General features: G+C 45.4%; 1 protein-coding gene across 2 annotated transcripts; it reads right to left on the bottom strand.

The window, feature by feature from the left end:
- Positions 1-26,684, bottom strand: B3GNT9 (UDP-GlcNAc:betaGal beta-1,3-N-acetylglucosaminyltransferase 9). Of its 2 annotated transcripts, none has more exons than XM_040329134.1 (2): positions 26,327-26,684; positions 1-1,649 (listed from the first exon to the last, which is right to left on the bottom strand). In XM_040329134.1, the coding sequence occupies exon 2, from the start codon at positions 1,585-1,587 to the stop codon at positions 277-279; it is 1,311 nt and encodes a 436-aa protein (XP_040185068.1). In that variant the 5' UTR covers positions 1,588-1,649; positions 26,327-26,684; the 3' UTR covers positions 1-276. The 2 variants fall into 2 exon arrangements, with proteins under 2 accessions (XP_040185068.1, XP_040185069.1); XM_040329135.1 differs by lacking the exon at positions 26,327-26,684 and adding an exon at positions 24,568-24,609.
- Positions 26,685-27,795: the final 1,111 nt, after the last annotated feature.

The raw sequence follows: 27,795 nt of genomic DNA, 5'->3' as shown, positions 1-27,795 counted from the left end.
CGTTACGCCGCCGCAAACATACACGCTCCTACCAGAATCTGGCCCCAAGCATTTTTTTTTCCTCTAGGTTTTGTTACAACTGCATGGTTGCAAACATTCCAGTTCCTCGAACAAATGTGGAAACCACATGGCCAATTCCAACTTTCAATCAAGGTAATGTGAATACCACCCACTAATGAATGGTACCCTGCCCATTTTGTCACCATGACCTAGGAAGATCTTGAGTAATCAGGGCCTGTAACTAATTTGTGTTCCAGACCCCGTTACCTTAGTCCTTTAATCGTATTGTTTTTTTAGTCCCAACATTTCCAATATTTGATTCTGTGAGCCTGTATCTGGAACCTCTGTGCTCCTTTTTTTGTTTGTAACTGCATTTATTGCTTGCTTTGCCTTCTTCTTCCTCCAATGAAAAAGTTTCTTTATCCTCTGTCTCTGAGAACATGGTGGTTGTTGACTGTGAAGCAGATTCCACATAAGCCAGATCTCTGCAGGCTTTAGGCTATGTACCACCATCAAGTCCCGGTAGAAGCAAGGATCAAATGTTTGCAGGTTGGGGGCCGCCGAGGGCTTGGTAATTCCAAACGTTTTAAACCCTTCATGTAGCACTGGCGTGATGTTGACTCTCTGTAAGCACATGCCAAGATAGACATCATCTATGGGGAAGAGCTCCACCTCGCTGCAGGATTTGGATAGTCTCTTCATGGTCACGCCTGACATTAGGAATCCTCCCCCACCCGCATATGCTGGGTACATGCCTAATCCGTACATTGTCTCCGGTATGTAGTATTTACTCTTCTTTGATCGTATAGGCTTAGCATGATTTATAATATCACCAACAAACAAGTCTTTGGAAGGATCTTGTGTCTGTGAGTAACTAATCAGATTCTCTACATTAACAAAAACATCAGTGTCTCCTTTGAATACAAACTTAACGTTGCCGCAGAATTGTTCTGCCCAGCTAAGGAAGTGAATCTCTTTCAGTGTCAAGTTAAAAAAAGTGTCAAGAAAATCCCAAAGTAGGATATCCTTGTAGTAATGGCTTTCCTGTTGCATGAGCGACTCCCACATCGACACAGCAGATTTATTCCTGGGCGTTCCCAGAAGGAACACTCTTCGAACCCTTGCCCCATTAATCACCCCTTCTCGACCCCAGGTCTTGCGCACACTCTCTCGCCGGTCAAATTCTTCCACAATCGACTTTACAGCAATGAGGAGGAAGGAATCTCCTGGGGGTTTGGAACATTTATTTGGTTGGTTGATCAGCAGGGTGAAGTTTCGCTGGTCCTTACTCTTGAGATACTGATGGAAGTCAAACACTGGTGGTGTAACTGCAGCCTGATCAGTAGGCTTTTTCTCCTCAATATCTTCGTCTACATGGTATGCTTCTGAGAGAAGCCTAGCACTACTCGCCCTTTCGTTTGTCTCCAAAAACTTCCTCGGCTTTGCAGTTTTGGATACAATCTTTGCCTTTTTTGGTTTAACAGGGGATATTTTTGACGTTGGTCTCATCAAAGTGTAGAATAATGTACATAGAGCGATGAAGAGAAAAAGGGTGCAGAGAATATCCCCTTTAAGACGAACTCTCATTTTTACCTGGACGTTTTTAATTGTTACGTACTTGTATCATATAGAAGTTTGTATGATCCCATCTGAAACAAAGAACATGAATTAGAACAATATTTGTTAAACATTCATGAATTATATATACAGTATGTATTGTTATTAACCAATGGATATTAACAAAAAAGTCAGTGCTGCTACCCATACATCACATAGAAAGCAAGGTTCCCGGGCGCTCGATCCACAGTCGCTGGCTAGGTAGAGTAATGAAGAAAAGATGATCCTCACTCCGGTCGTTGCTCTTAAAAATTACTGCCTGTATTCACCATAGCGGTATAGTGGCCATGTTATGAACATACTAATGCCCCATACACACGACCAGGTTTTCCAACGTGAAAACTACGAGGAGAGCTTTTGTCCGGGAAGAGAATCAGCTCTCTTTTTTCCCGTCTGGATTCCCGGCTGACTTTTTCCTGGCGGAAAACTGACGTTTTTGGCAGTTTTCCTGTGGGGGGGAAAAAGACCGATGGAGCATACACACAGTCGGGATTCCCGAGGAAAAGCTCTCATCTGAGTTTTCCCGATGTGTGTATGGGGAAAAAAAGTAGAGAGCAGGTTCTCGGTTTTCCACTCAGGATTTGAAACGGACCTTTTGCCCTTGGAAATCCCGAGCTTGTGTTTGTGGCATAAGGTGTAAATTCCTTGGCTGCTAGGAAGAATCATTCTACATCCGTGAAAAACCAAGAGGTCCAGTAATATAGGCTCTAAAAGCTCCACCTTTAATCAGGGCTGGACTGGGACAAAAATTTGGCCCTGGACTTCATCCAGACTGGCCCACTTGGACAGGTCTCTCTCACGGCGGCTGGACAACTCCCACACCCCCTGGCCACCCAAGCCCCCCCTCCCCCTTCACTAGCCACTACTTTATTAGAGTAGAACGACTGGTACTGGTACTCTTATAGGCAGTACCAGTGGGGAAGCTAGACATTATTTCACCCAGGGCAAATGGGACAAGATTAGGAAGAAGTGAGAAACTCCCAGGCCATAGCTGTTGAGTCAGCTGTCTGTCCCCTCCCCCATGCTCCTCTGTCGTCCCCCCTGCTCCTCTGGTCCTCCCCTGCTTCTTTGTTCCCCCCAGGTGAGCGCTGCGGGGAGGGAGAGACAGGGGGGCGGCAGTCCACTGTCACTGAAGCCAGCCCACTGAGCCATCGGCTCACCGGGAAATTCCCTGTAGTCCCAATGGCCAGTCCTTTCCTGCCTTTAATGCTTACATATTGTCACATGAACTATTGATAATGTTGTCTCTTGTACATTTTTGTTTTAAATATGTTAGAAGCTGGATAATGGTCAGTGATAAACTTTCATGTTCCCTTTACCAATTCCCTAAAGGTCTCATGATTACAGTATGAGAAGTTAGACATTTTATATGCAAAACCTTTTGGTGGCTCCCAGGCACCCAAAGGGTGTTTTTTTTACAATGAGTCAGCCCTGGAAAGCTGATTTTCAGTCTTGGCTAAAACATCTGGGAAATGTCTTTGTCAAACTCCTGGAAGCGTATAAAAAAGCAGAGTTTGTTAAAATACTGAGACCACAAAACCAAAAGCGCAGAGCTTGGCACAGAGCGCGATATTTCCCCATGTGTAATCATTCATTTCGGGGCTTAATGTCATTAGCTTTTAGGAAGACCTCTAGATTTTATGTATCATCCATCAAGATAAACATACCCCCTTGTGTCAAGTCTTCATTTTTAGGAGTTCGTTTGCATTCATTTTTTAGGTCTGGGATTTAAAACCAAACTGTGAACTTTACGAGCGTCTGAGAAAACGTAGAGCTTGCCAGCCACGAACCATTCCAGAAGAGGGATTCCCGCATTACATGGAAGAATGGTGATGAACATTTCAGACTCGTGTACCAACTGCCCAATGGACCTGTTCCAGTGATATGGAGGAGACGTGGCTATTCTCACTAATCTTACTTTTGATGAAGAGCGGTCATGTGGTTTCAATTAGAGGAAATGTTTTGGTTTTATGCTATTCTACATTTTATCAAGATCTGAAAACTCATAAAGTTAAAGCTCAGCTCCAGTGAGAGTTTTTTTTTTTTTTAAATCCATTGCTCAGCACAATGTAAAATAAAACAAAACAAAAAAAATCTGCTTTTAGGACAATACTATGCTTTACGCCTGCACTGTCCTCAGCAAATTCACTTAGGTAGATTCACAAAGAGTTAGGCCGGCTTATCAGTAGATAAGCCGACCTAACTCTGAATCTACGCCGGCGTTTGTTTAAGTGTATTCTCAAACAGAGATACACTTAAACAAAGCTAAGATAGGCCGGCTTGCGCCGTTCTATCTTAGCTTGCAATGTTTCTGTTGTCCGCTAGATGGCGCTTCCATTGCGGCCGGCGTAGATTATGTAAATGAGGGGATACGCCGATTCACGAATGTACGCCAGGCCTACACCGTCGCATTACGTCGTTTCTGTAAGAGATAGGCCGCCTAAAGTTATTCCACCTATGAGGTGGAATAACAATGTTAAGTATGGCCGCCGTTCCCGCCGCGAGGTTCGAATTTTTTACGTTGTTTGCGCAAGTCGTCCGCGAATCGGGATTTACGTCGTTTACGTACACGTCGAAATCAATAGGCCCGTACGGCCTACTTAGCCACAATGCGCACTGGGAAATGTAGTTGCCCGGCGCATGCGCAGTGTCAAAAAGCGTCAACAAACGTGAGGTCAAGCCTCATTTCCATACAACAGGCCCCCCTCCAAGTCATTTGAATTAGGCGCCCTTACGCCCGCTCGTTTTAGGCTACGCTGCCGAAAATTAGCAGGTAAGTGGTTTGAGAATCACTACTAGCCTAGCTAATTTACGGCGGTGTAGCCTACAAAGGCTAGGCTAGCCGCCCTAAAGTTAGGCGCCCCTACGTGAATCTACCTAACTGTTCTCTGGTTCCTTACCAGTTCTCCTCTGGGTTGAATGACAACCAGTCTCATTAAATTAATTACCTGTGAGCCCAAAGTTAAAGGAGAAGTATGGCCAAAGCATTTTTGGCTATACTTCTATGGATCACAGAAGTGCAGTTCGTTCTGCACTCCAGTGAGCCATTTTTAGCCAACCTCACTCAGCCAATTCAGGCTGGGGAAGGATCTTGACTTTATAGTTGGGATCCACCCAGATGCCTGGACAGGCAGCTGGCCCAACCTTTCAGCGAGCCGCTGGGAGACTGAGCCAGCTGCTCCCACCCCTCCACAGCCCAATGCTCCAGTGGGTGCTGGAGAGGCAGAGCAGAGAGTAATAGTAATAGTCACCGCTCTATGCTCAGAGCAGAGGGGAGAACTGAGTGATCAGCAGTGTTCGATTGCTCAGTTCTTAGAGCAGAGGCAGCGACCTAGGTAAGTATACATTTTTTTTTTTTTGGAAACCCCATACATCTCTTTTAAAGAGGAAGTAAGACCCGGATTTTTTCTTTTTTTTTAAATATTATTAACCACTTCCCGACCGCCGCATGTACATATACATCGGCAGAATGGCACCTACAGGCACATTGGCGTACCTGTACGTCCCTGCCTAGACGTGGGTCGGGGGTCCGATCGGGACCCCCCCCCCGCTACACGCGGCGGTCGCGTTCCCTCGAGGAGCGATCCGGGACAACGGCGCGGCTATTTGTTTATAGCCGCTCCGTCGCGATCGCTCCCCGGAGCTGAAGAACGGGGAGAGCCGTATGTAAACACGGCTTCCCCGTGCTTCACTATGGCGCTGCATCGATCGAGTGATCCCCTTTATAGGGGAGACTCGATCGATGACGTCATTCCTACAGCCACACCCCCCTACAGTTGTAAACACACACTAAGTGTACACTAAAACCTACAGCGCCCCCTGTGGTTAACTCCCAAACTGCAACTGTCATTTTCACAATAAAGAATGCAATTTAAATGCATTTTTTGCTGTGAAAATGACAATGGTCCCAAAAATGTGTCAAAATTGTCCGAAGTGTCCGCCATAATGTCGCAGTCACGAAAAAAATCGCTGATCGCCGCCATTAGTAGTAAAAAAAAAATAATAAAAATGCAATAAAACTATCCCCTATTTTGTAAACGCTATAAATTTTGCGAAAACCAATCGATAAACGCTTATTGCGATTTTTTTTACCAAAAATAGGTACAAGAATACGTATCGGCCTAAACTGAGGAAAAAAAAAAATTTATATATGTTTTTGGGGGATATTTATTATAGCAAAAAGTAAAAAATATTGCATTTTTTTCAAAATTGTCGCTCTATTTTTGTTTATAGCGCAAAAAATAAAAACCGCCGAGGTGATCAAATACCACCAAAAGAAAGCTCTATTTGTGGGGAAAAAAGGACGCCAATTTTGTTTGGGAGCCGCATCGCAATTGTCAGTTAAAGCAACGCAGTGCCGAATCGCAAAAAACGGCCAGGTCCTTTACCTGCATAAAGGTCCGGGTCTTAAGTGGTTAAAGAATATAAGTGCAAACGCTTATACGTCAAAATACGCACAAAAACAAACGCCTGAAATGACGTCTGAAAAAGTAGATGCTCAATCAGGAGTATCATGTGCAAGAGGCCTTAATACTGTTCTAACATTATTATGAATTGACCTGGGGATCATTAGGCCAAGCCTTTGCTGCACTGTTGATCTGAAGGGTGCTCGTATCTGAGAGTTCCTGCGCCTGTTGTTACCAGTACAGCCGTACAGTCATGGCTATGCTTACTTTTAGGGAGAAATCCCCAGATGACCTGGCTTTGTGTGGATCTTCTATTTCCTGTTGTTTTATTGCAGCCCATATTTTACTAATAAAAACCGCATCTGTCTGATTTTCTTGTCCCGAGGGCAGGTCGTGGGATGGGTACAGAGCGTTCTTCACTGCTGGAAACACAGAATCATATCATATTAAACCCACTGGAATGTTAATTTCAGGTAAGTTTGATATTTTTTATCTGTTTTGATTAGAAATGCATGTAGGGCCATGGATTTATTTTTTATCTGGGGGTGGGGGGTTTCAGCCTTGGGGACATAGGGGAAGATAGTTGGGCAGTGAATTACTGTAGAAGCTTTGTGGTGTCATTGGTTAACCACTTGGACCAGAGCACTTTTTGCGATTCGGCACTGCGTCGCTTTAACTGACAATTGCGCGGTCGTGCGACGTGGCTCCCAAACAAAATTGACGTCCTTTTTTTTCACAAATAGAGCTTTCTTTTGGTGGCATTTGATCACCTCTGCGGTTAATTTTTTTTGCGCTATAAACAAAAATAGAGACAATTTTGAGAAAAAAGCAATATTTTGTCATTTTTGCTATAATAAATATCCCCAATTTTCTTTTAAAAAAGCAATTTTTTTCTCAGATTAGGCCGATATGTATTCTTCTATATATTTTTGGTAAAGAAAATCACAACAAGCGTATATTGATTGGTTTGCGCAAAAGTTATAGCGGCTACAATATTGGGGATAGTTTAATGGCATTTTTATTATTTTTTTTTTTTACTAGTAATGGCGGCGATCTGTGATTTTTATCATGACTGCGACTTTATGCCGGACACATCGGACCCTTTTGACACATTTTTACAATGATCAGTGCTATAAAAATACATTGATTACTGTGAAAATGACACTGGCAGTGAAGGGGTTAACCACTAGGTGGCGCTGAAGGGGTTACGTGTGTCCTAGGGAGTGATTCTAACTGTTAGGGGGAGGAGCTACAAGTGACACATCACTGATGACCGTTCCCAATCACAGGGAACAGTAGATCAGTGACATGTCACTAGGCAGAACAGGGGAATGCCTTGTTTACAAAGGCATCCCCCTGTTCTGCCTTTGCCGACTGCAATCGCGTTCCCGGACCTGCAAGCGCACTTACGAGGCGCGCGCACGCCCGCCCGCTGGGCGTCAAATTTAAAGGGACGTACAGGTATGCCCATTTGCCTGCCCATGCCATTGTGTAGGCGTAAATGTGCGCGCGGCGGGCACTATGTTTTTAAGAAGGGGCGTATATTGGAAATGTTCTTGAGGTTGAACACGACCTAAAAATAATTCCATAGCTAGATCATTCCAATGCATAAAACGGCAGGGGCGACCCGTCCTTTAAGGGTGCATGGGCGCCACCCCCCCGTCCATGCATCCAACCCCTTTCAAGACACCGGATGCATGGATTCCAATGGGGGGTGTTTTATTTGAAGAACCGGATTAGAGCTAAAGGCTCTAATAGGCTTTAAAATAGGGTGGGCTTTGTTCGCATTCTCAAATGAATATTGGCTATTGTAACTAATCCCCCTCACAACGAATCAGGAAGCGGGTTTTGCGACCCATCACCCCATTGTCTGAAAGGGCAGGAAATCCTATTGGATGCCTAGGAGGAGACGCACGACTGCCGTGATGGAGGAAAGAACACAGGAGCCTCTGTGCAATGCTGTGGCCCGCTGCTGATGCCCGATGCCCGTCACCTGCCACCTAGATGGGGTAAGTGCCAGACAGCAAGCGGCTGGAGAGGGGGGATGGGCGCTTGTTTGCTGTCACCGCCTTAAAAAATAAAACACCAAACGCCGATGTAAAACGGCCATTTAAAGTCTATGGCTTATTGTATTTAAGAAGCAATGGGCCGGATTCACAAAGAGTTACGCCGGCGTATCAGTAGATATGCCGACGTAACTCGAAATCTAAGCCCGTCGGAAGTTTAAGTGTATGCTCAAACTGAGATACACTTAAACCTAGCTAAGATACGACGGCCTGCGCCGTCGTATCTTAGGGTGCAATTTTTCCGCTGGCCGATAGGTGGCGCTTCCGTTGATTTCGGCGTAGAATATGTAAATGACTAGATACGCGGATTCACAACGTACGCTTGTCCGTCGCAGTAAAGATACGCCGTTTCCGTAAGAGATACGCCGCGTAAAGATAAAGCTGCCCCCTAGGTGGCGTAGCCAATGTTGAGTATGGCCATTGTTCCCGCGAAATTTGAAAATTTTACGTCGTTTGCGTAAGTCGTCCGTTAATGGGGCTGGACGTAATTTACATTCACGTCGAAACCAATACTGTACGTCCTTGCGGCGTACTTTGGAGCAATGCACACTGGGATATGTACACGGACGGCGCATGCACCGTTCGTAAAAAACGTCAATCACGTCGGGTCACCAATAATTTACATAAAACACGCCCCCTCATCCTCATTTGAATTAGGCGCGCTTACGTCGGCCCCATTTACGCTACGCCGCTGTAACTTAGGAGGCAAGTGCTTTGTGAATACAGCACTTGCCTCTCTGACTTACAGCGGCGGCGGCGACTGTAAAAAAGCGCGGATCTACGTGAATCCGGGCCAATATTTCTAGTGCCAGAACCTCATCATTGTTCTATGAAGCATTGAGCATGTCCCTGTAATTTCTGAAACTCATCCTCTATGCTAAAATGGAATGTTGGGTCCCCTCCTAGCAGACAGATAGAACAGACAGTGGGCACGCTTTGCTCCGTGATGTACAGAGAATTAATGATAATTTCGGTGGGACACATCTGTGAGAAGGGAGACATCCCCACCAGGGAGGGAAGTGTTCCGGTGACTGATGAGGAGCAGACTTAGTTATGCAAAGAAGTTCCGGGACATGTGGTTCCTTACAGCTTATGACTCTGGGATGCATTATTTCTAAATATGTACAATTTCTGCCCCTATCAATTAGATGAAACCATCTTAGTGGATTCTTTGCCAGGCATGCAGCCTTACTGAGTGCCCCAGCTTACGTCTGTTCATGTCAACTGAAATTTCGGGTTAAAGCGGAGGTTCGGCCAAATTTTTTTTTAAAAGCCAGCAGCTACAAATACAATACGGCAGCTGCTGACTTTTAAAAAATGGACACATACCTGTCCAGCGCACCCGCGATGTCAGCAGCCAAGGCTGAGCAATCGCTCGGTCCTCGGCTGCTTCCGCCGCCATCCTTGGTGAGGGGATCAGGAAGTGAAGCCTTGCGGCTTCACTGCCCGATTCCCTACAGCGCATGTGCGAGGATCGCGGCGCACTGTCACTGGTCCCCGCGAAGGATGAGCTCCAGCGTGTTCGCATAGTACATGTGCAGAGCCCGCCAGGAAGTGTGCACGGCGCTGTGCTAATCACAGCCAGGGAGACATTTCCCGATGCTCGGCTGCAGAGATCGGGAAATGTCTCCCTGGCTGTGATTAGCGCATCGCCGTGCAGACTTCCTGGCGGGGCTCTGCAAGTGTACTATGCGAACACGCTGGAGCTCATCCTTAGTCCCCGTTCTCTCCTGGGAACAGTGTTTCCCAGAAGACAGCGGGGGGGATCACATGCCAGGCTGGATTCCCCACGGGGATCCGTCGTATCTCTGCTGTGAATCTGGCCCTTAGTACCTGGCTACACATGTTATACTTACCTGCTCCGTGCAGGTATTACACAGAGCAGCCCCGGACCCTTATGGGATTCCCCACCGACACTTTGGGCTCCTTCTCTTCTCCTTGTGCCACCATAGGGAGCTGCTGCCCATCTTTCCTGTAAATGTAGGGAGAGAGGAGAGAGCCGCTACAGATGGGCACAGCACTGGATCGAGTGAGGTAAGTATTTAGGACTACTAAAACTACACACTGCAGAGAAGAATATATCGAGGAATATTTAGGATATATGAGAACTATTTTTAAAATGAGTGCTTCCATGTAGGAATATATATATATTTTTTCCAATACTTATATTTTATATGTTGTTATTCTATGTAGCTAAAAAGACTAATGTCTATTTAACTAATTATGTACAATGAGCTCATTGCCCTGATCTTTCCAGCATCAATACATCAATAAGTGTTTACTTGGCTCTTTATTTTCATCTGTCTACCAGATCTGCTTTCACAATCAACATGACTCACAGATCAACAGGATTAAAGTTATTTTCTATAAATGAGCACAAGGGGGTGATTCACAGAGAGTTAGGCCGGCGTATCAGTAGATACGCCGACCTAACTCGGAATCTACGCCGACGCAAATTTAAGCGTATTCTGGAAACCAGATACGCTTAAATTAGGCTCAGATACGAGCGGCGTAAGTGTCTTACACCGTCGTATCCTAAAGTGTAATTTTTAGGCTGACCGCTAAGTAGCGCTTCCATTGCGGTCGGCCTAGAATATGTAAATTAGTAGATACGCCGATTCACGAACGTACGCTTGCCCAACGCAGTAAAGATACGCCGTTTACGTAACGCATTATCAGGCCTAAAGTTATTCCATCAAATAGCTGGAATAGTAACGTTAAGTATGGGCGTCGTTCCCGCGTCGAAATTCGAAAATTTTACGTTGTTTGCGTAATTCGTCCGTGAATAGGGATTTACGTAATTTACGTCCACGTCGAAACCAATAGGACCGTGCGGCGTACTTTGCCGCAATGCACACTGGGATATGTACACGGATGGAGCATGCGCCATTCGTAAAATACGTCAATCACGTAAGGTCACCCCCCATTACCATAAAACACGCCCCCTCAGCTAAATTTGCATTAGGCGCCATTACGCCCGCCCGATTTACGCTACGCCGCCGTAACTTAGCAGGCAAGTACTTTGTGAATCATGTACTTGCCTCGCTAACTTACGGCGGCGTAGTGTAAACACGATACACTACGCCGCCGCAACGATACGCCTGCCTACCTGAATCTAGCTAAAGGACGGCCTTTGTGTGGAGCCAGGCAGGGCTATATTTACCATAATGGCACTTAGAGGGCACATCCCAAAGCAAATGGGTTAATAAAATGGCAACAAACCTCCACATTTATGACCTGTGTCAATGTTGTCCTTGTATTACTTTATTCTGTCCCCCTCTAGACATTTGTGACTAAATTCAGCAAGAGAACTGTATTCGGAATGCGGTGCATGGATGCTAAGAGGAGTCATAAGGCTCTTGTTTATGGTGGGTACAGTTGGCCCCCAACAGCCCATTCTATTACAATTTTTTACCAATCTAATCGCACGACATGGATAGGCGGTAAAGTCACTCCAGGTTTCCTCTATTCCATTTCCCATCCCCCCTCTTTCCCCATATTAGCACACTTTAATTTATCTATTTATTAATTGATTTATTAATGTATTTCATATGTCAAAAACATACGTTTTTGTTTTTTTTGTTTTCTTTGGTATGGTTCCCATGACTTTTGGGTCTTCTTCCTCCCCCTGGACAGGTCCTGAATGCTACAGAGTATGGCAATGATGTGGTGTCCTTCCCTACTGCATTCTCCTAAGAGCCCAGGACAAGTTTATGACCTACCCCAAGGGAGCATGTTGATGCCATGGGCTCACAGGGGGTGGGTTGAATGACTCTACATAATCCGACAATGGGCGACTGAATTGCAGACTGTGGGATTGTGGGATCTACTGTTTTTGCCGGCGTATAAGGCGACTGGGCGTATAAGACGACCCCCTAATTTTCCAGCTAAAAATTTGGTTTTGGGATATACTAGCCTTATAAGACGACCCCCTTCCGACACACCTCACTGTGCTCATTGCATACCTCACTGTGCTCATTGCATACCTCACTGTGCCCATTGCATACCTCACTGTGCTCATTGCATACCTCCCTAGGCCCATTGCCTACCTCACTGTGCCCATTGCCTACCTCACTGTGCCGATCTCCAGATCTAAATGCCTTATGCCTTAACGTTGTAGTTTTTAACGTTTAAAAAAATGGTCGTGTGTGGGCTTTAACGACGTGAAAAAAACGTGCATGTTTAGAAGCAAGGTATGAGACGGGAGCGCTCGTTCTGGTAAAACTAGCGTTCGTAATGGAGTAAGCACATTTATCACGCTGTAACAAACTGAAACGCGCGAATCGTTTTTTACTAACACGAAATCAGCTAAAGCAGCCCCAAGGGTGGTGCCATCCGCATGAAACTTCCCCTTTATAGTGCCGTTGTACATGTTGTACGCCACCACGCTTTGCTAGAGCATTTTTTTGTTCACGATCGTATGTAGGCAAGGCCGGTTTAACGTTTGGGTTGAAAAAAACTACTATTTTTCTAGACCATTAAAAATTTCATTTTTTACATCCCGAAAAACGGTTGTGTGTACGCAGCATAAAACTAAGACCCCATGTACACAGGACGCTGCTAAACGTACGTTCAGAGGCAGGTAGGTGGATGCTTTTTTCAACCTTCCCTGAACTCATTCAATGTTATCCAATGTGACCATGTACACTGTCTCGTTTTTTGACATTTTTAGGCGTTTCTTTGAAAGCCAAAAAAATTGGTTCAGACGCAGAAGATTTCCACGTTTCAGACAACAAACGCAACTAAACGCGGCTAAACACAGTAACCTGTATTTAGCAGTGTTTCGTTTATAGGTGTTTTTGGCCATTTAAAATATATATATATATATATATATATATATATATATATATATATATATATATATATATATTTTAAACGCTTCTAAACACAAATACGGCAAAACGCAGCTAAACGCGGCAAAACTGACGTTTTAAATGTGGGTTACTATCTGTCAAGTTTAAACATTTAGGAGCAGTCCCGTCACCCGTGTACATGGAGCCTAAATCGAAATTTGCTGCCAAAATTAGCACTGATCAATAGCCAACATACGGAATAAAAATATAAATACCTATAAAAAAATATATAATAAATACAAAATACAACATAGAGCTTTAAGACATTCCTCAAGCCTGAAAGATTTTTTGCATTTTCTATGTCGTCTGCAAAGCTGCATAAACAAGACCCTGTCTCCACTGTGTTTTTTTTGCATTGGCACATTCTTCCCAGGGCAGTGCCTAGTTTCCTATGCCTTTTTTTTTTTTTTACAAAATCTTGCCTATTAGCCTTGAAAATGGGCAGAATTTAACCACTTGCTTACTGGGCACATATACCCCCTTCCTGCCCAGGTGGAATTTCAGCTTTCAGCACTGCGTCGCTTTAAATTAAAATTGCGCGGTCGTGCGACATGCCTCCCAAACATAATTGATGTTCTTTTTTTCCCACAAATAGAGCTTTCTTTTAGTGGTATTTGATCACCTCCGCGGTTTTTATTTTTTGCGCTATAAACAAAAAAAGAGCGACAATTTTGAAAAAAAATCACAATATTTTTTACTTTTTGCTATAATAAATATTCAATTTTTTTTAAAAAAAAAAAAAACATTTTTTTTTCTCAGTTTAGGCTGATATGTATTCTACATATTTTTGGTAAAAAAAAAAATAAAAAAAAAATCGCAATAAGTTTATAGTGATTGGACTGCGTAAAAGTTATAGCGTCTACAAAATAGGGGATAGAATTCAGATTTTTTTTTTTAATTTTTTTTTTTTTACTAGTAATACGGCGATCTGCAAATTTTGTCAGGACTGCGATATTGCGGCGGACACATCGGACACTTTTGACACATTTTTGGGACCATTCACATTTATATAGCGAACAGTGCTATAAAAATGCACTGATTACGTTTTTTTTTTTGCGCATGGAGGAGTGAGGGAGTAAGATGGTGAGCTCCCGTCCTCCGCAGCTCCAGGACTAAAATTGCCGGCGCTAAGGGGATCGCATACCAGCTACCGGATCGGGTGGATGATTGCTTAGCATAGCGTGAGCACGGCGTGAGGGATGTGAATCACCGATCGTGTAAACTGGGCAGCACACTGTCAGCAGCGGCCGCTGAAGCAGAGCAGTCCCCCCGCTCACGCTACACACGTGGATTGCCGGGAGAGAGAGCGGAGTGTGACCGCAGCAACTGCAGTGAAACAGCTGACAGGTCAGTGGAGCGGGACGGAGTTGGGGTATAGCAGCGAGGTGAAGAGGTCTGAAGTATAGTGTGTTTATTTGCTGCTGCCTACCCGCTGACACCCGCTTGTCCTGGGTCCCCGCCTGCCTGGAAATTTAGACTATCTGTCAGGCACAAATAGTGCTGACAGCTCCTGAAGCTCTCGGCGTTTATGTGGAGAGTTGGGGAGAGAGGAGAGCAGGTGTGGGGACTGAGTATATACCTGTCAGCTGGAACATTTAATACACTCAGTACTATCGGTACTAGATTTTTATGACTCTCTTGGCCAGCCTTTGACAATAACTGCTGTGGTTCTGAGAAGGGGGGGTACTTGGATCTTGGGAATCCCTGCTACGGGATTGGACAGTAGCGGCGGAGAATACAAGGGATGCGCCCGGGCAGGCCACGTGAGAGTCGGACATCACGCAACGCGGCTTTGGCAGCACATCCACAGATAACAGCTCATACATCCAGACCCGCAGAGCAGCAAGAGATCCAACGGTACTTCCCGGCAATTCAGGGGGGGGGTCGCCTCCCCGAAGGTAAGAGCGGGGTACTGGACGGTAAGGGGCTGATAACTGGTGCCCTCAACAGGACTGTACCTCAGTATCAAATGTCCATTAGATCAGATATGGAGGTTCTACAGGCTCCGCCACTGAGTCCTCGTTCTTCGGCGGTCTCACCGGGGGCCTCGGCACCCCTCCCCCCCCGGGAGGGTGGGGGGCTGAAGAGTGAGATTGATGTTTTGAAGACCTTGATTCAAGCACTCCCTACCAGGGCCGATATTACTGACTTGATTATTAAAGTGGAAGAGGCACATACTAGGGACTTTGAACAAGTCCGGGGTGAAATAAAAGAGCTAGAGGCCCGTACATCGGTGGGAGAGACCGGGCTGAAGGCCCTGGAGACACGGGTGGGGCTGCTAGAGAGTGAGAGAGATATGCACAGGGATGTGTCGATCTCTCTCCAACTGCAATTGGAAGAGCTCCAGGATAGGAATCGACGCAACAACATACGGGTTCGGGGTGTTCCAGAACCGGCAGACCAGGAGGACCTACAAGAAATTATTAAGGGGATTTTGCAGAACTTGATGAACGATTCTACCTTAGTAAATTATGAGATGGACAGAGTGCATAGGGCCCTCGGCCCTAAATCAAAGGACAGTAGACGCCCGCGGGATGTAATTTGTAGACTACATTATTTTCCACATAGGGAGGCAATCCTTCGGAGGGCATGGGAGGCCGGTCCAATTGACTTCCAGGGAACTACTGTGAAGATTTTACCTGACTTATCCAATGCCACCCTTCATAGACGAGCGCTGCTCCGTCCCGTCTTAGACAGGGTGAAGGCCTGGGGAGGGTCGTATAGATGGAGGTTCCCGATGTCAGTGCTTATTAAAAAAGGACAGGTATCTTTTTGGCTTCGCTCAAGGGTAGACCTCCCAGGTCTTTACACATTCCTGGAGATGGAACCATTTGCGGTCCCCGACTGGCTACAACTGAACCCCAGAACAGTAGATGTTAAGTGACTTTGAATCTTGAGAGGAGGAGGGAGGGGGAAATTGGGGTAGAACTGGACCAACTTTTTGTTTTTTCCTTTTTTTCTTTTTTTTTGGGTGTCCTCCCCTCCCCCCGCTCTCCTGGGCCTTTTTTTTCCTTGATTTTTCTTTTTTTTTCTTTTTTTTTTTTGAGCGAGAGAGCGGGGGAGGGAGGGTATGAAAATGAAATGCCAGGTTTATTATTGATTTAAGATAGAGGAAAGTATATAGATGATATAATTTGAGGAAAGTATATACTTGCCCTGTTTGGATAGTCATTTAGACAATTGATATATAGTCATGTCAAATGTGTTTTTTTTTTTTTTTTTTTTTGGTGGTTATGCTCAAGTCCTGAACTAGGGTTTTTGGGAAGGTAAGGGTAACACATTGGTAATCTTTGGGGTTTGGGGTAAGTGGGGTAAGGTGGGAGGGGGGTATAAGATATAGTAGTGGGTTTGTTCTGTTTGGGGGTTTTTCTCTTTTTTTCCCCCTTTTTTTTTTTTTTTTGGGGGTCACAGGGAGGGAGGGTCTCAAGGAGGGAGGGTGGGTTGGGGAGACGGGGGGAGGGTGTACTACCGGGTGCACGGGGATGTATCATGATAAAAATGATATATAATAAGGCCTAAACATATGATGTGAAGTCAGGAAAGCAGGAAAGCAGAAGTGAACTGTTCTCCTTTTATATGCATAATTCTCCTTTTTTTTTTTTTTTGTGTCAATCCTGGTAGAGTGGCAGACCCCCCTTTTTTTTTTCTCTCGATCTTGTTTTCCTGGCATCCTGGGGATCCCCGACCTATACTAAGAAATTAGTAACCTAAATAGTGATATAGGCTCGGAGTAAGTAGTAGGGGTGGGGTGGGGGGGTGGGGGGTCTATTTGCTTGTTTTATTTATTTACTTTTTCTTTTCGTTGTTTGCTATATCTATTTTTATTTTTTTTTAGACACTGAGGTAGTAAGTTGGTAGAGAGGAGTGCATGCTGCCCATGTTTCTCATTATGGGGGGGGGGAATCACTTATTACAACACATAGGATGGGGGAGGGGGGGGTCTGAGTTTGTATGCTCTCCTCTGCCCTCACTCCCACTTTGGGGGTATACAAATAATATTCCTGTTTCTGTTTGGACACTGTTTAATTCAGTTTACCTGGGACCTAGGTTGTAAAGGAAAGCACATGAAGAGCACAGGGACACTAGGGGGGGGGGGGCGGGGGGGGGCTTTTTAAGGGGTTAGGGATGGTAGTCTATTAGAGAAAGATGGGGAGGGAGGTGGGGGGTAAGATTGGAACTGTAGACTTAGTATGAACCCATCCTGAACTCTTCCTGAGCCTATCCTGATGGATTGGTAAATGTAAATGACTCGGATCTATTAGGGGGGGATCTCACGGATGCCAGGATTAAACTATTGGGGGGTTATTAAGGGGTTGGATATTGTGTAATTACAATCAGTATCAACTATTAATACTCCCATTCGAATGTAGGGAGAATAATGGTTATGTAAGGCCCAAGTATGGGCCAAGGTTAAAGGTTGAATATAAGTTGTGAAGTAGTAATTTGGAGAAACCTAGGGGAAGGGAGCACCCGGGGAGGGAGGGCACTGGGAGGCACAGTATGTGCCCTTCTTTCTTTTTTTTTTTTTTTTTTTTTTTTTTTTAACAGGACATTACAGGGCAAAGTTAGTGACTGTTATTAGTACTAGATGTGGTAGTTCTACCTGGAGTTTCTATGGGTCTGGGGAGGCTTCCCCCTTTCACCCCCCTCCCTCCCTTTTTTTTTGGGGGGGATTGAGGGAGAGGGGAGGTGATAGGGGGGAAGGGGAAAAATTCTCTTTTTTCCCCTCTTTTTATCTATTTTTTATTTTTTTCTCTCTCTTTTTCTGTTGTTTTCTCTCAGACTGGAAGGGGTGGATGTATGGAGCGGGGTGGGGACGGGGAGCTCCCTCACTGAGGCGTGCGCAAACAATCTTCCCCTGTTAGGCCAACACTCACAGGGTTTAGGGGGTTAAGAGTGTCCAAAGCTTTGGCTTGGTGGTATCCCTGGGGGGGGTGGGTATAAGATCTCCTGCCCACGGCTAGGTGATACCAGCTTAGATTAGGGAGGTGGGTCGGGGGTTTTTTTTTTTTTTTTTTTCTTTTTTCTTTTTTTTACTCTTTTTTTTTTTTTTTTTTTTTTGGGGGTTTTTTTTGGGGTTTTTTTTTTTTTTTTTTTTTTTTTTCTCTGCCTGTGTGTCTCCCCCGTGACCCTCACGGCGTGACTCATCCTGGTGTCCTGGTTGCTGGAATACACAGAATCTTGAGGTACCCCTGGTGGGCACTGACCTGGCTTCAGACATGGATCCATTGGTAGTGATATCAATCAACGCCAAGGGTCTAAACATACCTGAAAAGAGGAGGATCTTAATACAGGATTTGAAGAAAAGGGGATGCAATATTGCTCTGGTACAAGAGACCCACTTTAGGACGGGCGGGCCCACCTTTCTTTCAGGTAGACCCTTCCCGTTGGTATACCATGCGACAAATCCAGAGGCTAGAAGAGGAGGAGTGTCTATTTTAATATCTAACAATACTCCATGGTCATTGACAGAATCCTTGGTAGACCCGGGGGGCCAATACTTGGCCCTGAAAGGGAATGTAGGTGGCAAGGTAATAACTCTGGCCACCTTTTATTCCCCTAATACATACCAAGACCGTTTCCTGAGGAAGTTTCTAGATAAACTGGCAGACTTCCAGGAAGGACAGTTGATAATGGGTGGAGATCTGAATATGCCACTCGATCCAAAGCTGGATACATCTTCGGGTGGATCTTCCGTTATGGGGGGGACCCGGAGGAGAGTCCAGCAGATGCTGCAACAGACTCGGTTGACAGATGTATGGAGACTGACGCACCCAGGGGAACGAGACTATTCTTTTTATTCTATTCCGCACAAGAGTTATTCGCGCATAGATTATTATTTTATCCCACATAATCAGTTACACTCTGTAAAAGAGGTTGTAATCGGCGAGATCACGTGGACAGATCATGCACCAATTGTCCTAAAATATACATTGGGAGACTCGTGGTCAGGAGGGACGGGGTCTTGGAGATTGAACGAAAGTCTATTGCAGGAGGAGGTTGTACTAGAGGACGTGCGGAAGGAATTGAGGTGGTATTTTGAGGCTAACATGACCCCAAATTGTAATATGGGGGTAGTGTGGGAGGCCCACAAGGCGGTAATAAGGGGGGTTCTAATGAAACACGGGGCAAGGATAAAAAGAGAGAGGGAGCTGAGGGTAACAACTCTTATGACAGAAATTGCAAAGCTGGAGATAAAACATAAGCATAATCCTAACCCTGTGCTGGAACGCGAACTAAGGGCGGCACGTAGACAACTTACAGAATTACTTTTACAGAAGGCCAAATGGGCAATTCAAAACGGCAAAAGGCAGAACTATGAATTTGGTAACAAAAGTGGGAAACAATTGGCCAGTGCATTAAAAGAACAACAGACCAAAACCTACATCCCGATGATTCAGGGTATAGAGGGGGAGAAAATTGTGCTGCCCAGAGAGATAGCAGGGAGGTTTGGGGATTTCTACAGCTCCCTATATAACTTGCAAACAAACCCTCAGGACCAGGCGGAGATGGGTAACTACATAGCAACCTCAGGTATCCCAAGCTTAACACCAGAAACGAGCCAGGAAATGGAAAAACCAATTACAATAGAGGAATTGCAGCAGGTAGTGAAGAAGGGGAAGGGAGGGAAGGCTCCGGGACCAGACGGATATACCACTCAATATTATAGAACTTTTATGCCTGAATTGGGTTTATTTATGGTAGATTTGTTCAATGGCCTAGGGGATATAGGCGCCCTCCATAACGAGTCATTAAAGGCGGTGATAGCGGTGATTCCTAAAGAAGGAAAGGACCCCTCCCAATGTGGAAGTTATAGACCTATTTCGTTGTTGAACGAAGACCTGAAGCTCTTTGCCAAGATCTTGGCTGGGCGGATACAGCAGAACATACCAGGGCTTGTCCACAAAGACCAGGTGGGATTCGTGCAGTTGCGGGAAGCCCGAGACAATACAGTCAAGACTATGAACTTGATCCATCTGGTAGGCACCACCCGAACCCCATGTGTCTTTTTAGGTACGGATGCAGAGAAAGCATTTGACCGGATCAACTGGCAATTTATGTTTGCAGTATTAAGGCACATGGGGTTCGGGAGAAAGATGCTGCAGTGGATCATAAGCAACTACACACAACCAACGGCACAGGTTAGAGTGAATGGTATACTGTCACCACCTTTTAAACTATCAAATGGGACAAGGCAGGGTTGCCCCCTGTCACCACTCTTATTTGCCCTGACGGTTGAACCACTACTGAGCAGGATCCGCCTGAACCCAGGTATCAAGGGGGTGTCTCTGAGAGGTACAGAATATAAAATTTCAGCCTATGCTGATGACATGATGTTTAGTTTGACCAGCCCGAGTGAATCCCTCCCCAATTTGGAACAAGAATTAGGTCTGTACGGCGAATGGTCAAATTTCAAGATTAATTATGATAAATCGGAAGCGATGGGAGTGGCGATCCCGGGGAGAGAATTAAGGATATTGAAATCAAAATTTAAATTTAAATGGTCTGACACTGCCCTTACATACTTGGGAACCCTCATACCGGCGGACCTAACACAAGTTTTTAAGCTTAATTTTCTGCCCTTGTTGTCCAAAATACGGGCCCTCCTGGATGGATGGCATAGGGGGTTTCACTCGTGGCTGGGGAGATCCAGCATCATTAAAATGAGCATATTACCCAAATTTCTGTACCTCTTTCAGACCCTCCCGATAGCAATACCCAGATCTTTCTTCAGGCAGGTACAGGTTCTTATTAATAAGTTTATTTGGGCAAATAAACGCCCAAGAATTAAGGCTCATACTATATCACTGGCCAAACGGGACGGAGGAATTGCTGCCCCGGATATTTTTAGATATTACCAAGCAACATTACTGTGTCGACTTATTGATTGGAGCCGACACACTGGAGAAAAGTTATGGCCGGGGCTAGAGCAGGACCAATGCGGTAGTATCCTACAGCGGGCAGCATGGTGTTACCGGGCTCTCCCAACAGAAATGAAAAGACATCCGCTGATAGGACCTACCTTGCGGGTGGCACACAAGCTATTTGTACGGGGGATACTATCGACGGAGGATTCACCCCTTTTCCCAATTTTGGGAAATCCGCAGTTTGTACCAGGGTCATTGAACGGCCCCTTTAGTAAGCTAATGGAACAGGGGTTGTTCCAAGCATCGCATTTCCTGAGGGAGGGCGTTTGGATTCCCAGGCAGGAAATGGAGAGGACAGACTCCCCTTACCAACTAGACTTTTGGAGATCCCTACAACTGTACCACTTTTTAGACACCTTAAAACCACCAGTTAGGTACTGCCGAACCCTGACAATGTTCGAGAGGTACTGTAGCGGGCAGGGGACTCTACGGCACTCCCTCTCAAGAATTAGTGCGTTACTTAATACTCCATCAGCGGATTCTCAGTTACCCTTCTTTAATAAGTGGGAACGGGAATTAGGAAGACCTTTTACAGAAGATCAAAAAACTAAGATAATAGGGAATATTTTCGAAACATCCATGTGTATAAAGACACAAGAGATGAATTATAAAATCTTGTCTCAGTGGTATCGGACCCCTGAGATTTTGAGTAAATGTTTTCCAGACATGACAGACAGATGTTGGAGGTGTGGGCGGGAAGGAGGAACCCTCATGCATATTTTTTGGGCTTGTCCTAAGATTCTAGGATATTGGAGTAGGGTCCGGGAAATTACACAAAGATTTTGTAAGGAACAACTACCAACTGAATGGTCTTTTTTCATACTTCAGGATGTGGAAATATCAGTGAGGCGCTACAGGAAAACAGTGGTGTGCCATCTCCTGAACGCAGCCCGGGCTTGCATTCCAGGGCTGTGGAAACAGACAAGGGCCCCATCTATTAAGATGTGGCTTAATAGAGTGGAAAACTTGAACAGAATGGAGGACCTAGTATGGACCTCAAGGCAGAAGCGGAGGGTCTACTTGGAAACGTGGGCGGAATGGAACATATTCAGATATTCGGAGGAGGGGAAAGCCTTGATGGATGTAGATTGAAGGTGGGATGACTGCTGCGGGGTCCGGGGGGAGAGGCAGGCAGGGGCGTTGCTTTTTTTTTTTTTTTTGGTTTTTTTTTTTTTTTGGTTTTTTTTTTTTTTTTTGTTTTTTTTTTGTTTTGGGGGGTTTAATGGGTATTGGGGAGGGGTTAGGGACGGGTGGGGGGGGTTAAGTAAAGTAAACAAGGAGATACAGGGGAAATGTCCCAATCATGGCGGGATTTTGGCTTCCCGCATGAAGGGGACAGAATCGAAACGGGATATTAAAGGTACTGTCAGGGTGAGAGCCCTGACTTTTGAGGAGTGAGGGAGGGGAAAGAAACAGGGATCAGAAAATTTAAAATGTAATTTGTTTTTCCTCCCCCTGGTTATAAATGAAGATTAATTAGATGGGGAAATGGTTTTTTCTTTCGAAATGTTTTTTTTTTTTTTGTATGGGTAATTAAATTGATATTACTGTTATATATGATCAAAGGGGGTTAAACTGGAAGAATACCCCTCGGGTTTGGTTTCTTTTTCCTTTTTCTTTTCTTTGGATTGTACTCGTGAATCTCTGTTTTCCTTGTTGTTTAAAATCAAATAAAAGATGATTAAAAAAAAAAAAAAAAAAAAATGCACTGATTACTGTATAAATGTGACTGGCAGGGAAGGAGTTAACACTAGGGGGCGAGGAAGGGGTTAAATGTGTATCCTGGGAGTGATTCCTACTGTGGGGGGAGAGGGGACTGACTGGGGGAGGTGACCGATGCTGTGTCCCTATGTACAAGGGACACAGCATCAGTCTCCTCTCTCCCTGACAGGACGTGGAGCTCTAAAACTGCCGATCGCGGGTACCTGGCAAACATCGTGGCTGCCAGGCACGCGCATCGGCATCGCGGTGACGCGCCTGGCACACGTGCACGCCGCCGCCGGCATGCACGCGCCCCCCAGTGGCTGGAGGACTCGAGGTCGTAAAAAGACGGCCTCCCGGATTTATAGAGCCACCTGGAGGCCGTCTTTTTTCTATGGCCCCGGACTGAAGTCGTTAATATCAATATATGACCCCCATAAACTTCAATAGGATTCACTACTAAGATAAGGTTTTGCAAACCTGCAAGAAATCAAACCCCCACAGATTCACAAATTATAAGACCCCTTTCTTCTCAGACTTTCCGATCAGGTCTGCCTGTCAGTTTTTTTAGGCGGGCCCAATTGGAGCCTCCATTTATTCCTATTGGGCAGCGGATTTAAGCGTTGACACTCCCTACAGGACGACCACCAGTCCTCCTGTAGTGGGGCCGAGCACACAGGGGGGCCCAAACAGCAGGAGGAATGGGTGTGGTCGGGCAGAGGTGCAATTACAGAAAGATGCCCTGTGCGGATCTCTGCAGCTGCTGAAAGTCAGTTTGCTGCAGGGAGAGACAGACACAGGGCATCATTCCTGTAATTGCTTCCCTTGCACCAACCCCCTTCCCTGTTCTGTACTTCTGACCCCCCCCCATGTGCCCCCCTGTCACTGTACTGCACCCCCCCCCCCTATCCAATGCACTGTTGGCTTCCATGTCCTGTTAAAAAATGTATTGTAAACATTAAAAAAAATACATATAAATTGGTGGGGGCCTGGCCAGGTAGGCTGCACGGGGCCCCGTGATTTCTAGCAGCAGCTATCCAATCCTGTCTGTGGAATCCAGATGGATGGAAACCCTATTTCCAGACGTTTTGGCAGATCGAATCAGATGGGATCATCCGATCTCCCCATCAAGGGGACAGTGAGCGGAGACGTCCGCATGTATAGCGGGGATCAATGGAGTGATCCCCTGCTGAGCAAGTGGAGTCCGCCGGACGGAAAGCCCTGTGTGAAAGGGTCCTAAGGCTATGGATAATTCATAGCAAATCAAAAAAAGAAAATAAGAATTAGTGGATTTGTTGCCCATGGCAGATATCTTGTGTAATATTTCCATGAAAGGAAAGGTATTATTTCTGTTGGCAAAATCTCCTTTTCCATCCGTCCAGCTTTTATGACTTCGCCCCAATAGCAGCCAAATAGCTTTGCAGAACATTTAAGAGAACCTTCACTGAAAAATGAATACATGCTTATTTGATTTCACAGCCTGCATGATGTCCTAAATACTAAAAGGGGTGTTTCACCCTAAAAAACAACTTTATAGCATCTCATTCAGCATAGTAGCGCGAGCTACAGTATGCCTTTATATTTTTTTTGGGCGCCGTACTCACTGTTTAATCGCGTAGTAAAATTTCAGACTCGGCTCTTCCCGGTGCTATACGGCGCCTGCGCACAGACATCGGAGCTGACTGCGCAGGCGCCGTGAAGAGCAAACACCTATTTCGGCTATTTCCGTGAAGCGTGACGCGCCATAGCCGGCCGTCAATCAGGAGCCCTCTGAATAGGAACGCCCATTCCCCTGAAACTTTACTACGCGATTACACAGTGAGTACGGCGCCAAAAAATAAATATAAAGGCATACTGTAGCTCACGCTACTATGCTGAATGAGATGCTAGAAAAAAAAAATTTAGGGAGAACCCCCCGCTTTAAAGGGGTTGTAAAGGTTTGTTTTTTATTTTCTAAATAGGTTCCTTTAAGCTAGTGCGTTGTTGGTTCACTTACCTTTTCCTTCGATTTCCCTTCTCTTTTTTTTGTCTGAATTTCTCACTTCCTGTTTCTCCTCAGTAAACTTGCCCCCATCATCCGAGCGGTGGTTAGTCAGCCAGAACAGCTTACTGAGGAGGAACAGAAAGTGAGAAATTCAGACAAAGAAAACAAAGAAAAAAACATTTAGAAGGGAAATCGAAGGAAAAGGTAAGTGAACCAACAATGCACTAGCTTAAAGGAAGCTATTTAGAAAATAAAAAACAAACCTTTACAGCCCCTTTAATTAAACATCCTACAACTGTACACCTTTCCTGTGTGCCGGACTGGTGCAGGATTATGCCGCGTACACACGATCACTTTTTATCATGAAAAAAAATGAAATTTTTCCAACTTCATCATTAAAAATGATGTTGCCCACACACCATCGTTTTTGAAAAATGATGAACAAAGCGACGGCACTTTAAAGGGGAAGTTCTATTCGCCTTGAGGCTGCTTTTAGCTGGTAACTTGTTAGTAAAAGACGATTCGTGCTTTTTTGTCTGTAATGCCGCGTACACACGGTCGTTTTTTGTCTTGTAAACTTCATTCTAAAAAACGACGTTGCCTACACACCATCGTTTTTTCAAAAATGCTCTAGCAAAGCACGGTTACGTTCAGCACGTACGGCGGCACTCTGTTCCATTCAAGCTCGCGTCATAACTTGCTTCTGAGCATGCGCGGGTTTAAAAACGTTGTTTTAAACATAGTTTTAGCCTACACGCGATCATTTTTTATGACACAAAAAACGACGTTTTGAAAAACGACATAAAACATTTAAGCATGTTCTAATTTTTTTTTGTCGTTTTTCAGAAGACATAAAACATAGTTTTCCCCACACACGGTCATTTTAAATGACGTTTTTTTTTTCATCACAAAAAACGACCGTGTGTACGCGGCATTACAGCGTGATGAATGTGCTTACTCCATTATAAATGGTAGTTTTACCTCCCGTCGCATAACTTGCTTCTGGGCATGTGCGGGTTGACAGTTGATCACGAGGTAAAGGGCCACTGTGATTGGCCCTTTACCCTGTTCTGTGATCAGCCAAGTCCAAAGGACTATGCGATCACAGAGTGTGCCATCCGCACGCTGCAGGAGGTACGCGAACAGCTCGATCACGGGAGGACGTCTATTGAGGCCCGTGACCCGCCCGTGACCCGCTTCCTGATTGGCTGGGAGGAGAATCAAGAAGACAATAGCGAATATTAATTGCTATTGTCGCACAACTGGGTGGGCTCGGGCCCACCCTTTTTTGATGGGTGGTCTCTAATCGCGTGCGGGACGGACACATGAATTAGGGGGGGCGGCGCCCCTGCACCCTGCATTAAGCGATGCCACTGTATCACAGGCAAGGATTAAGGGTCAGATCACATGTGTGGTGCGATATGACTGGAAATCTCACCAGAACCCATGACAAGTAAAGCATGCACCACAAAAAAACACGCCACACGGCAGTGCCATGTGATATGATGCCCGCATACGCACTGAATTTGTGATCCATTAACACTTAATTGGCACTCACATGGAAATCGCAAGTACAGTGCATTTTAAAGTTGTGTGGGAAACGCACACAGAACACACCTTTCCCGCACCATTTACCGTCACAGGTGTTTTGATCTGAATAATGATTGGAGTCAGGTCTGTTCTATAACAATCGCACATATCGCTTTATGAGCTGACAGTTCAGAAGCAGAAATCTACACATTGGATATAAAATGATTGGCAGATCACTTACCCTCTCAATGTTTGGAAGCTCAGAATTGCTAGGTGCACATGGGGGTGTGGTGGTTAGATCCTCCGGGATTTCTGATACACAAAGTCCAGGCTTGTCCGTGATGTGGCAGAAAACATGAATCTCTACACTGTGGACACAGCTGGAGCCGCCACAACCGCTGGATCCCCCACACAAGATCTGGTCACCGGCCAGACTGGGCATGTCATAAGAGCGAGATGTCAGAGAGGGGCAGATCCTCCATTGTAGGGTCTTCTCCTTGTTCTAGGGGTCTCTGGTGTTCTTTGTGTGCGAGCGTCTTGCTACTGACTGCCAAATAAGCACATCTGGAGTTGTTTCAGTTTTCGCATTCTTTTTGGACTCTCCTCCTAAATAAAATCTGAGCTTAAGCCAGGCAGCCAGAGGCAGGACAGGACTTGCATGGCTGTCTGAATACATAGCGATCTTACATACAGAATGTGGCATCTCGTGTGTCTTCCTTTTGTACTTTTTTGTTCTGATAATGACCTGGTCCTCGGAATCAGGGCTCGGATCCACTGTATGGCCCAGATCCACGAAGAACTTATGGCAGCGTATCTATTGATACGCCGCGTAAGTTCTACAATGCGCCGGCGTATCTTTGTTTTGTATTCACAAAACAAGATACGACTGAATGTGGGCTAGATCAGACTGACGTACGTCTTAGTACGCCGTCGGATCTAAGGTGCATATTTACGCTGGCCGCTAGGTGGCGCTTCCGTTGATTCCCGCGTAGAGTATGCAAATTAGCTAGATACCCCGATTCTCAGAACGTACGTCCGCCCGGCGCTTTTTTTACGTTGTTTGCGTAAGGCTTTTTCCGGCGTATAGTTACCCCTGTTCTATGAGGCTCTATGAGGCGTACGCAATGTTAAGTATGGAAGTTCGCGAATAGGGTTGAAAATTCAACGTGATACTGAGCATGCGCGCGCATGCGCCGTTTGAAAAAAGCGCCATTTACGTGGGGTCATGCTTAGTTTACATAAAACACGCCCCCCTGTTCCTCATTTGATTTAGGCGTGCTTACGCCGGAACATTTCCGCTACGCCGCCGTAACTTTAGACGCAAGTGCTTTGTGAATACAGCACTTGCCTCTCAAAGTTGCGGCGGCGTAGCGTAACTACGATACGCTACGCCCTCTTAATTTTACGCCTATCTACGTGGATCTGGCACTATGTTTCAGTGTCAGGCTACGTTTCCACTAGTGCGACTTGAGACTGCAAAGTCGCATGACAAGTCGTACCCCATGATTTCCAATGAGTACCGTTCATATCTGTGCGATTTCAAAGTAGTCCCTGCACTGCTTTGGTTCTACTTTGATGCGACTTAAGGTCCATAGACCTCAAGAATACACAAACATTGCTTCAAGTCGCATCAAAATCGCAGCACTTTCAGGTCGCAATAGTGGAAACCTAGGATAAATGTCACAAAGTGTTCTCTTGCTCATATAAGTG

This window comes from Rana temporaria, chromosome 11, assembly GCF_905171775.1.
Source record: "Rana temporaria chromosome 11, aRanTem1.1, whole genome shotgun sequence".
Taxonomy (NCBI): Eukaryota; Metazoa; Chordata; class Amphibia; order Anura; family Ranidae; genus Rana; species Rana temporaria.
The sequence above is the reverse complement of the archived record's forward strand: the minus strand, read 5'-3'. Positions and strand labels throughout refer to the sequence as shown.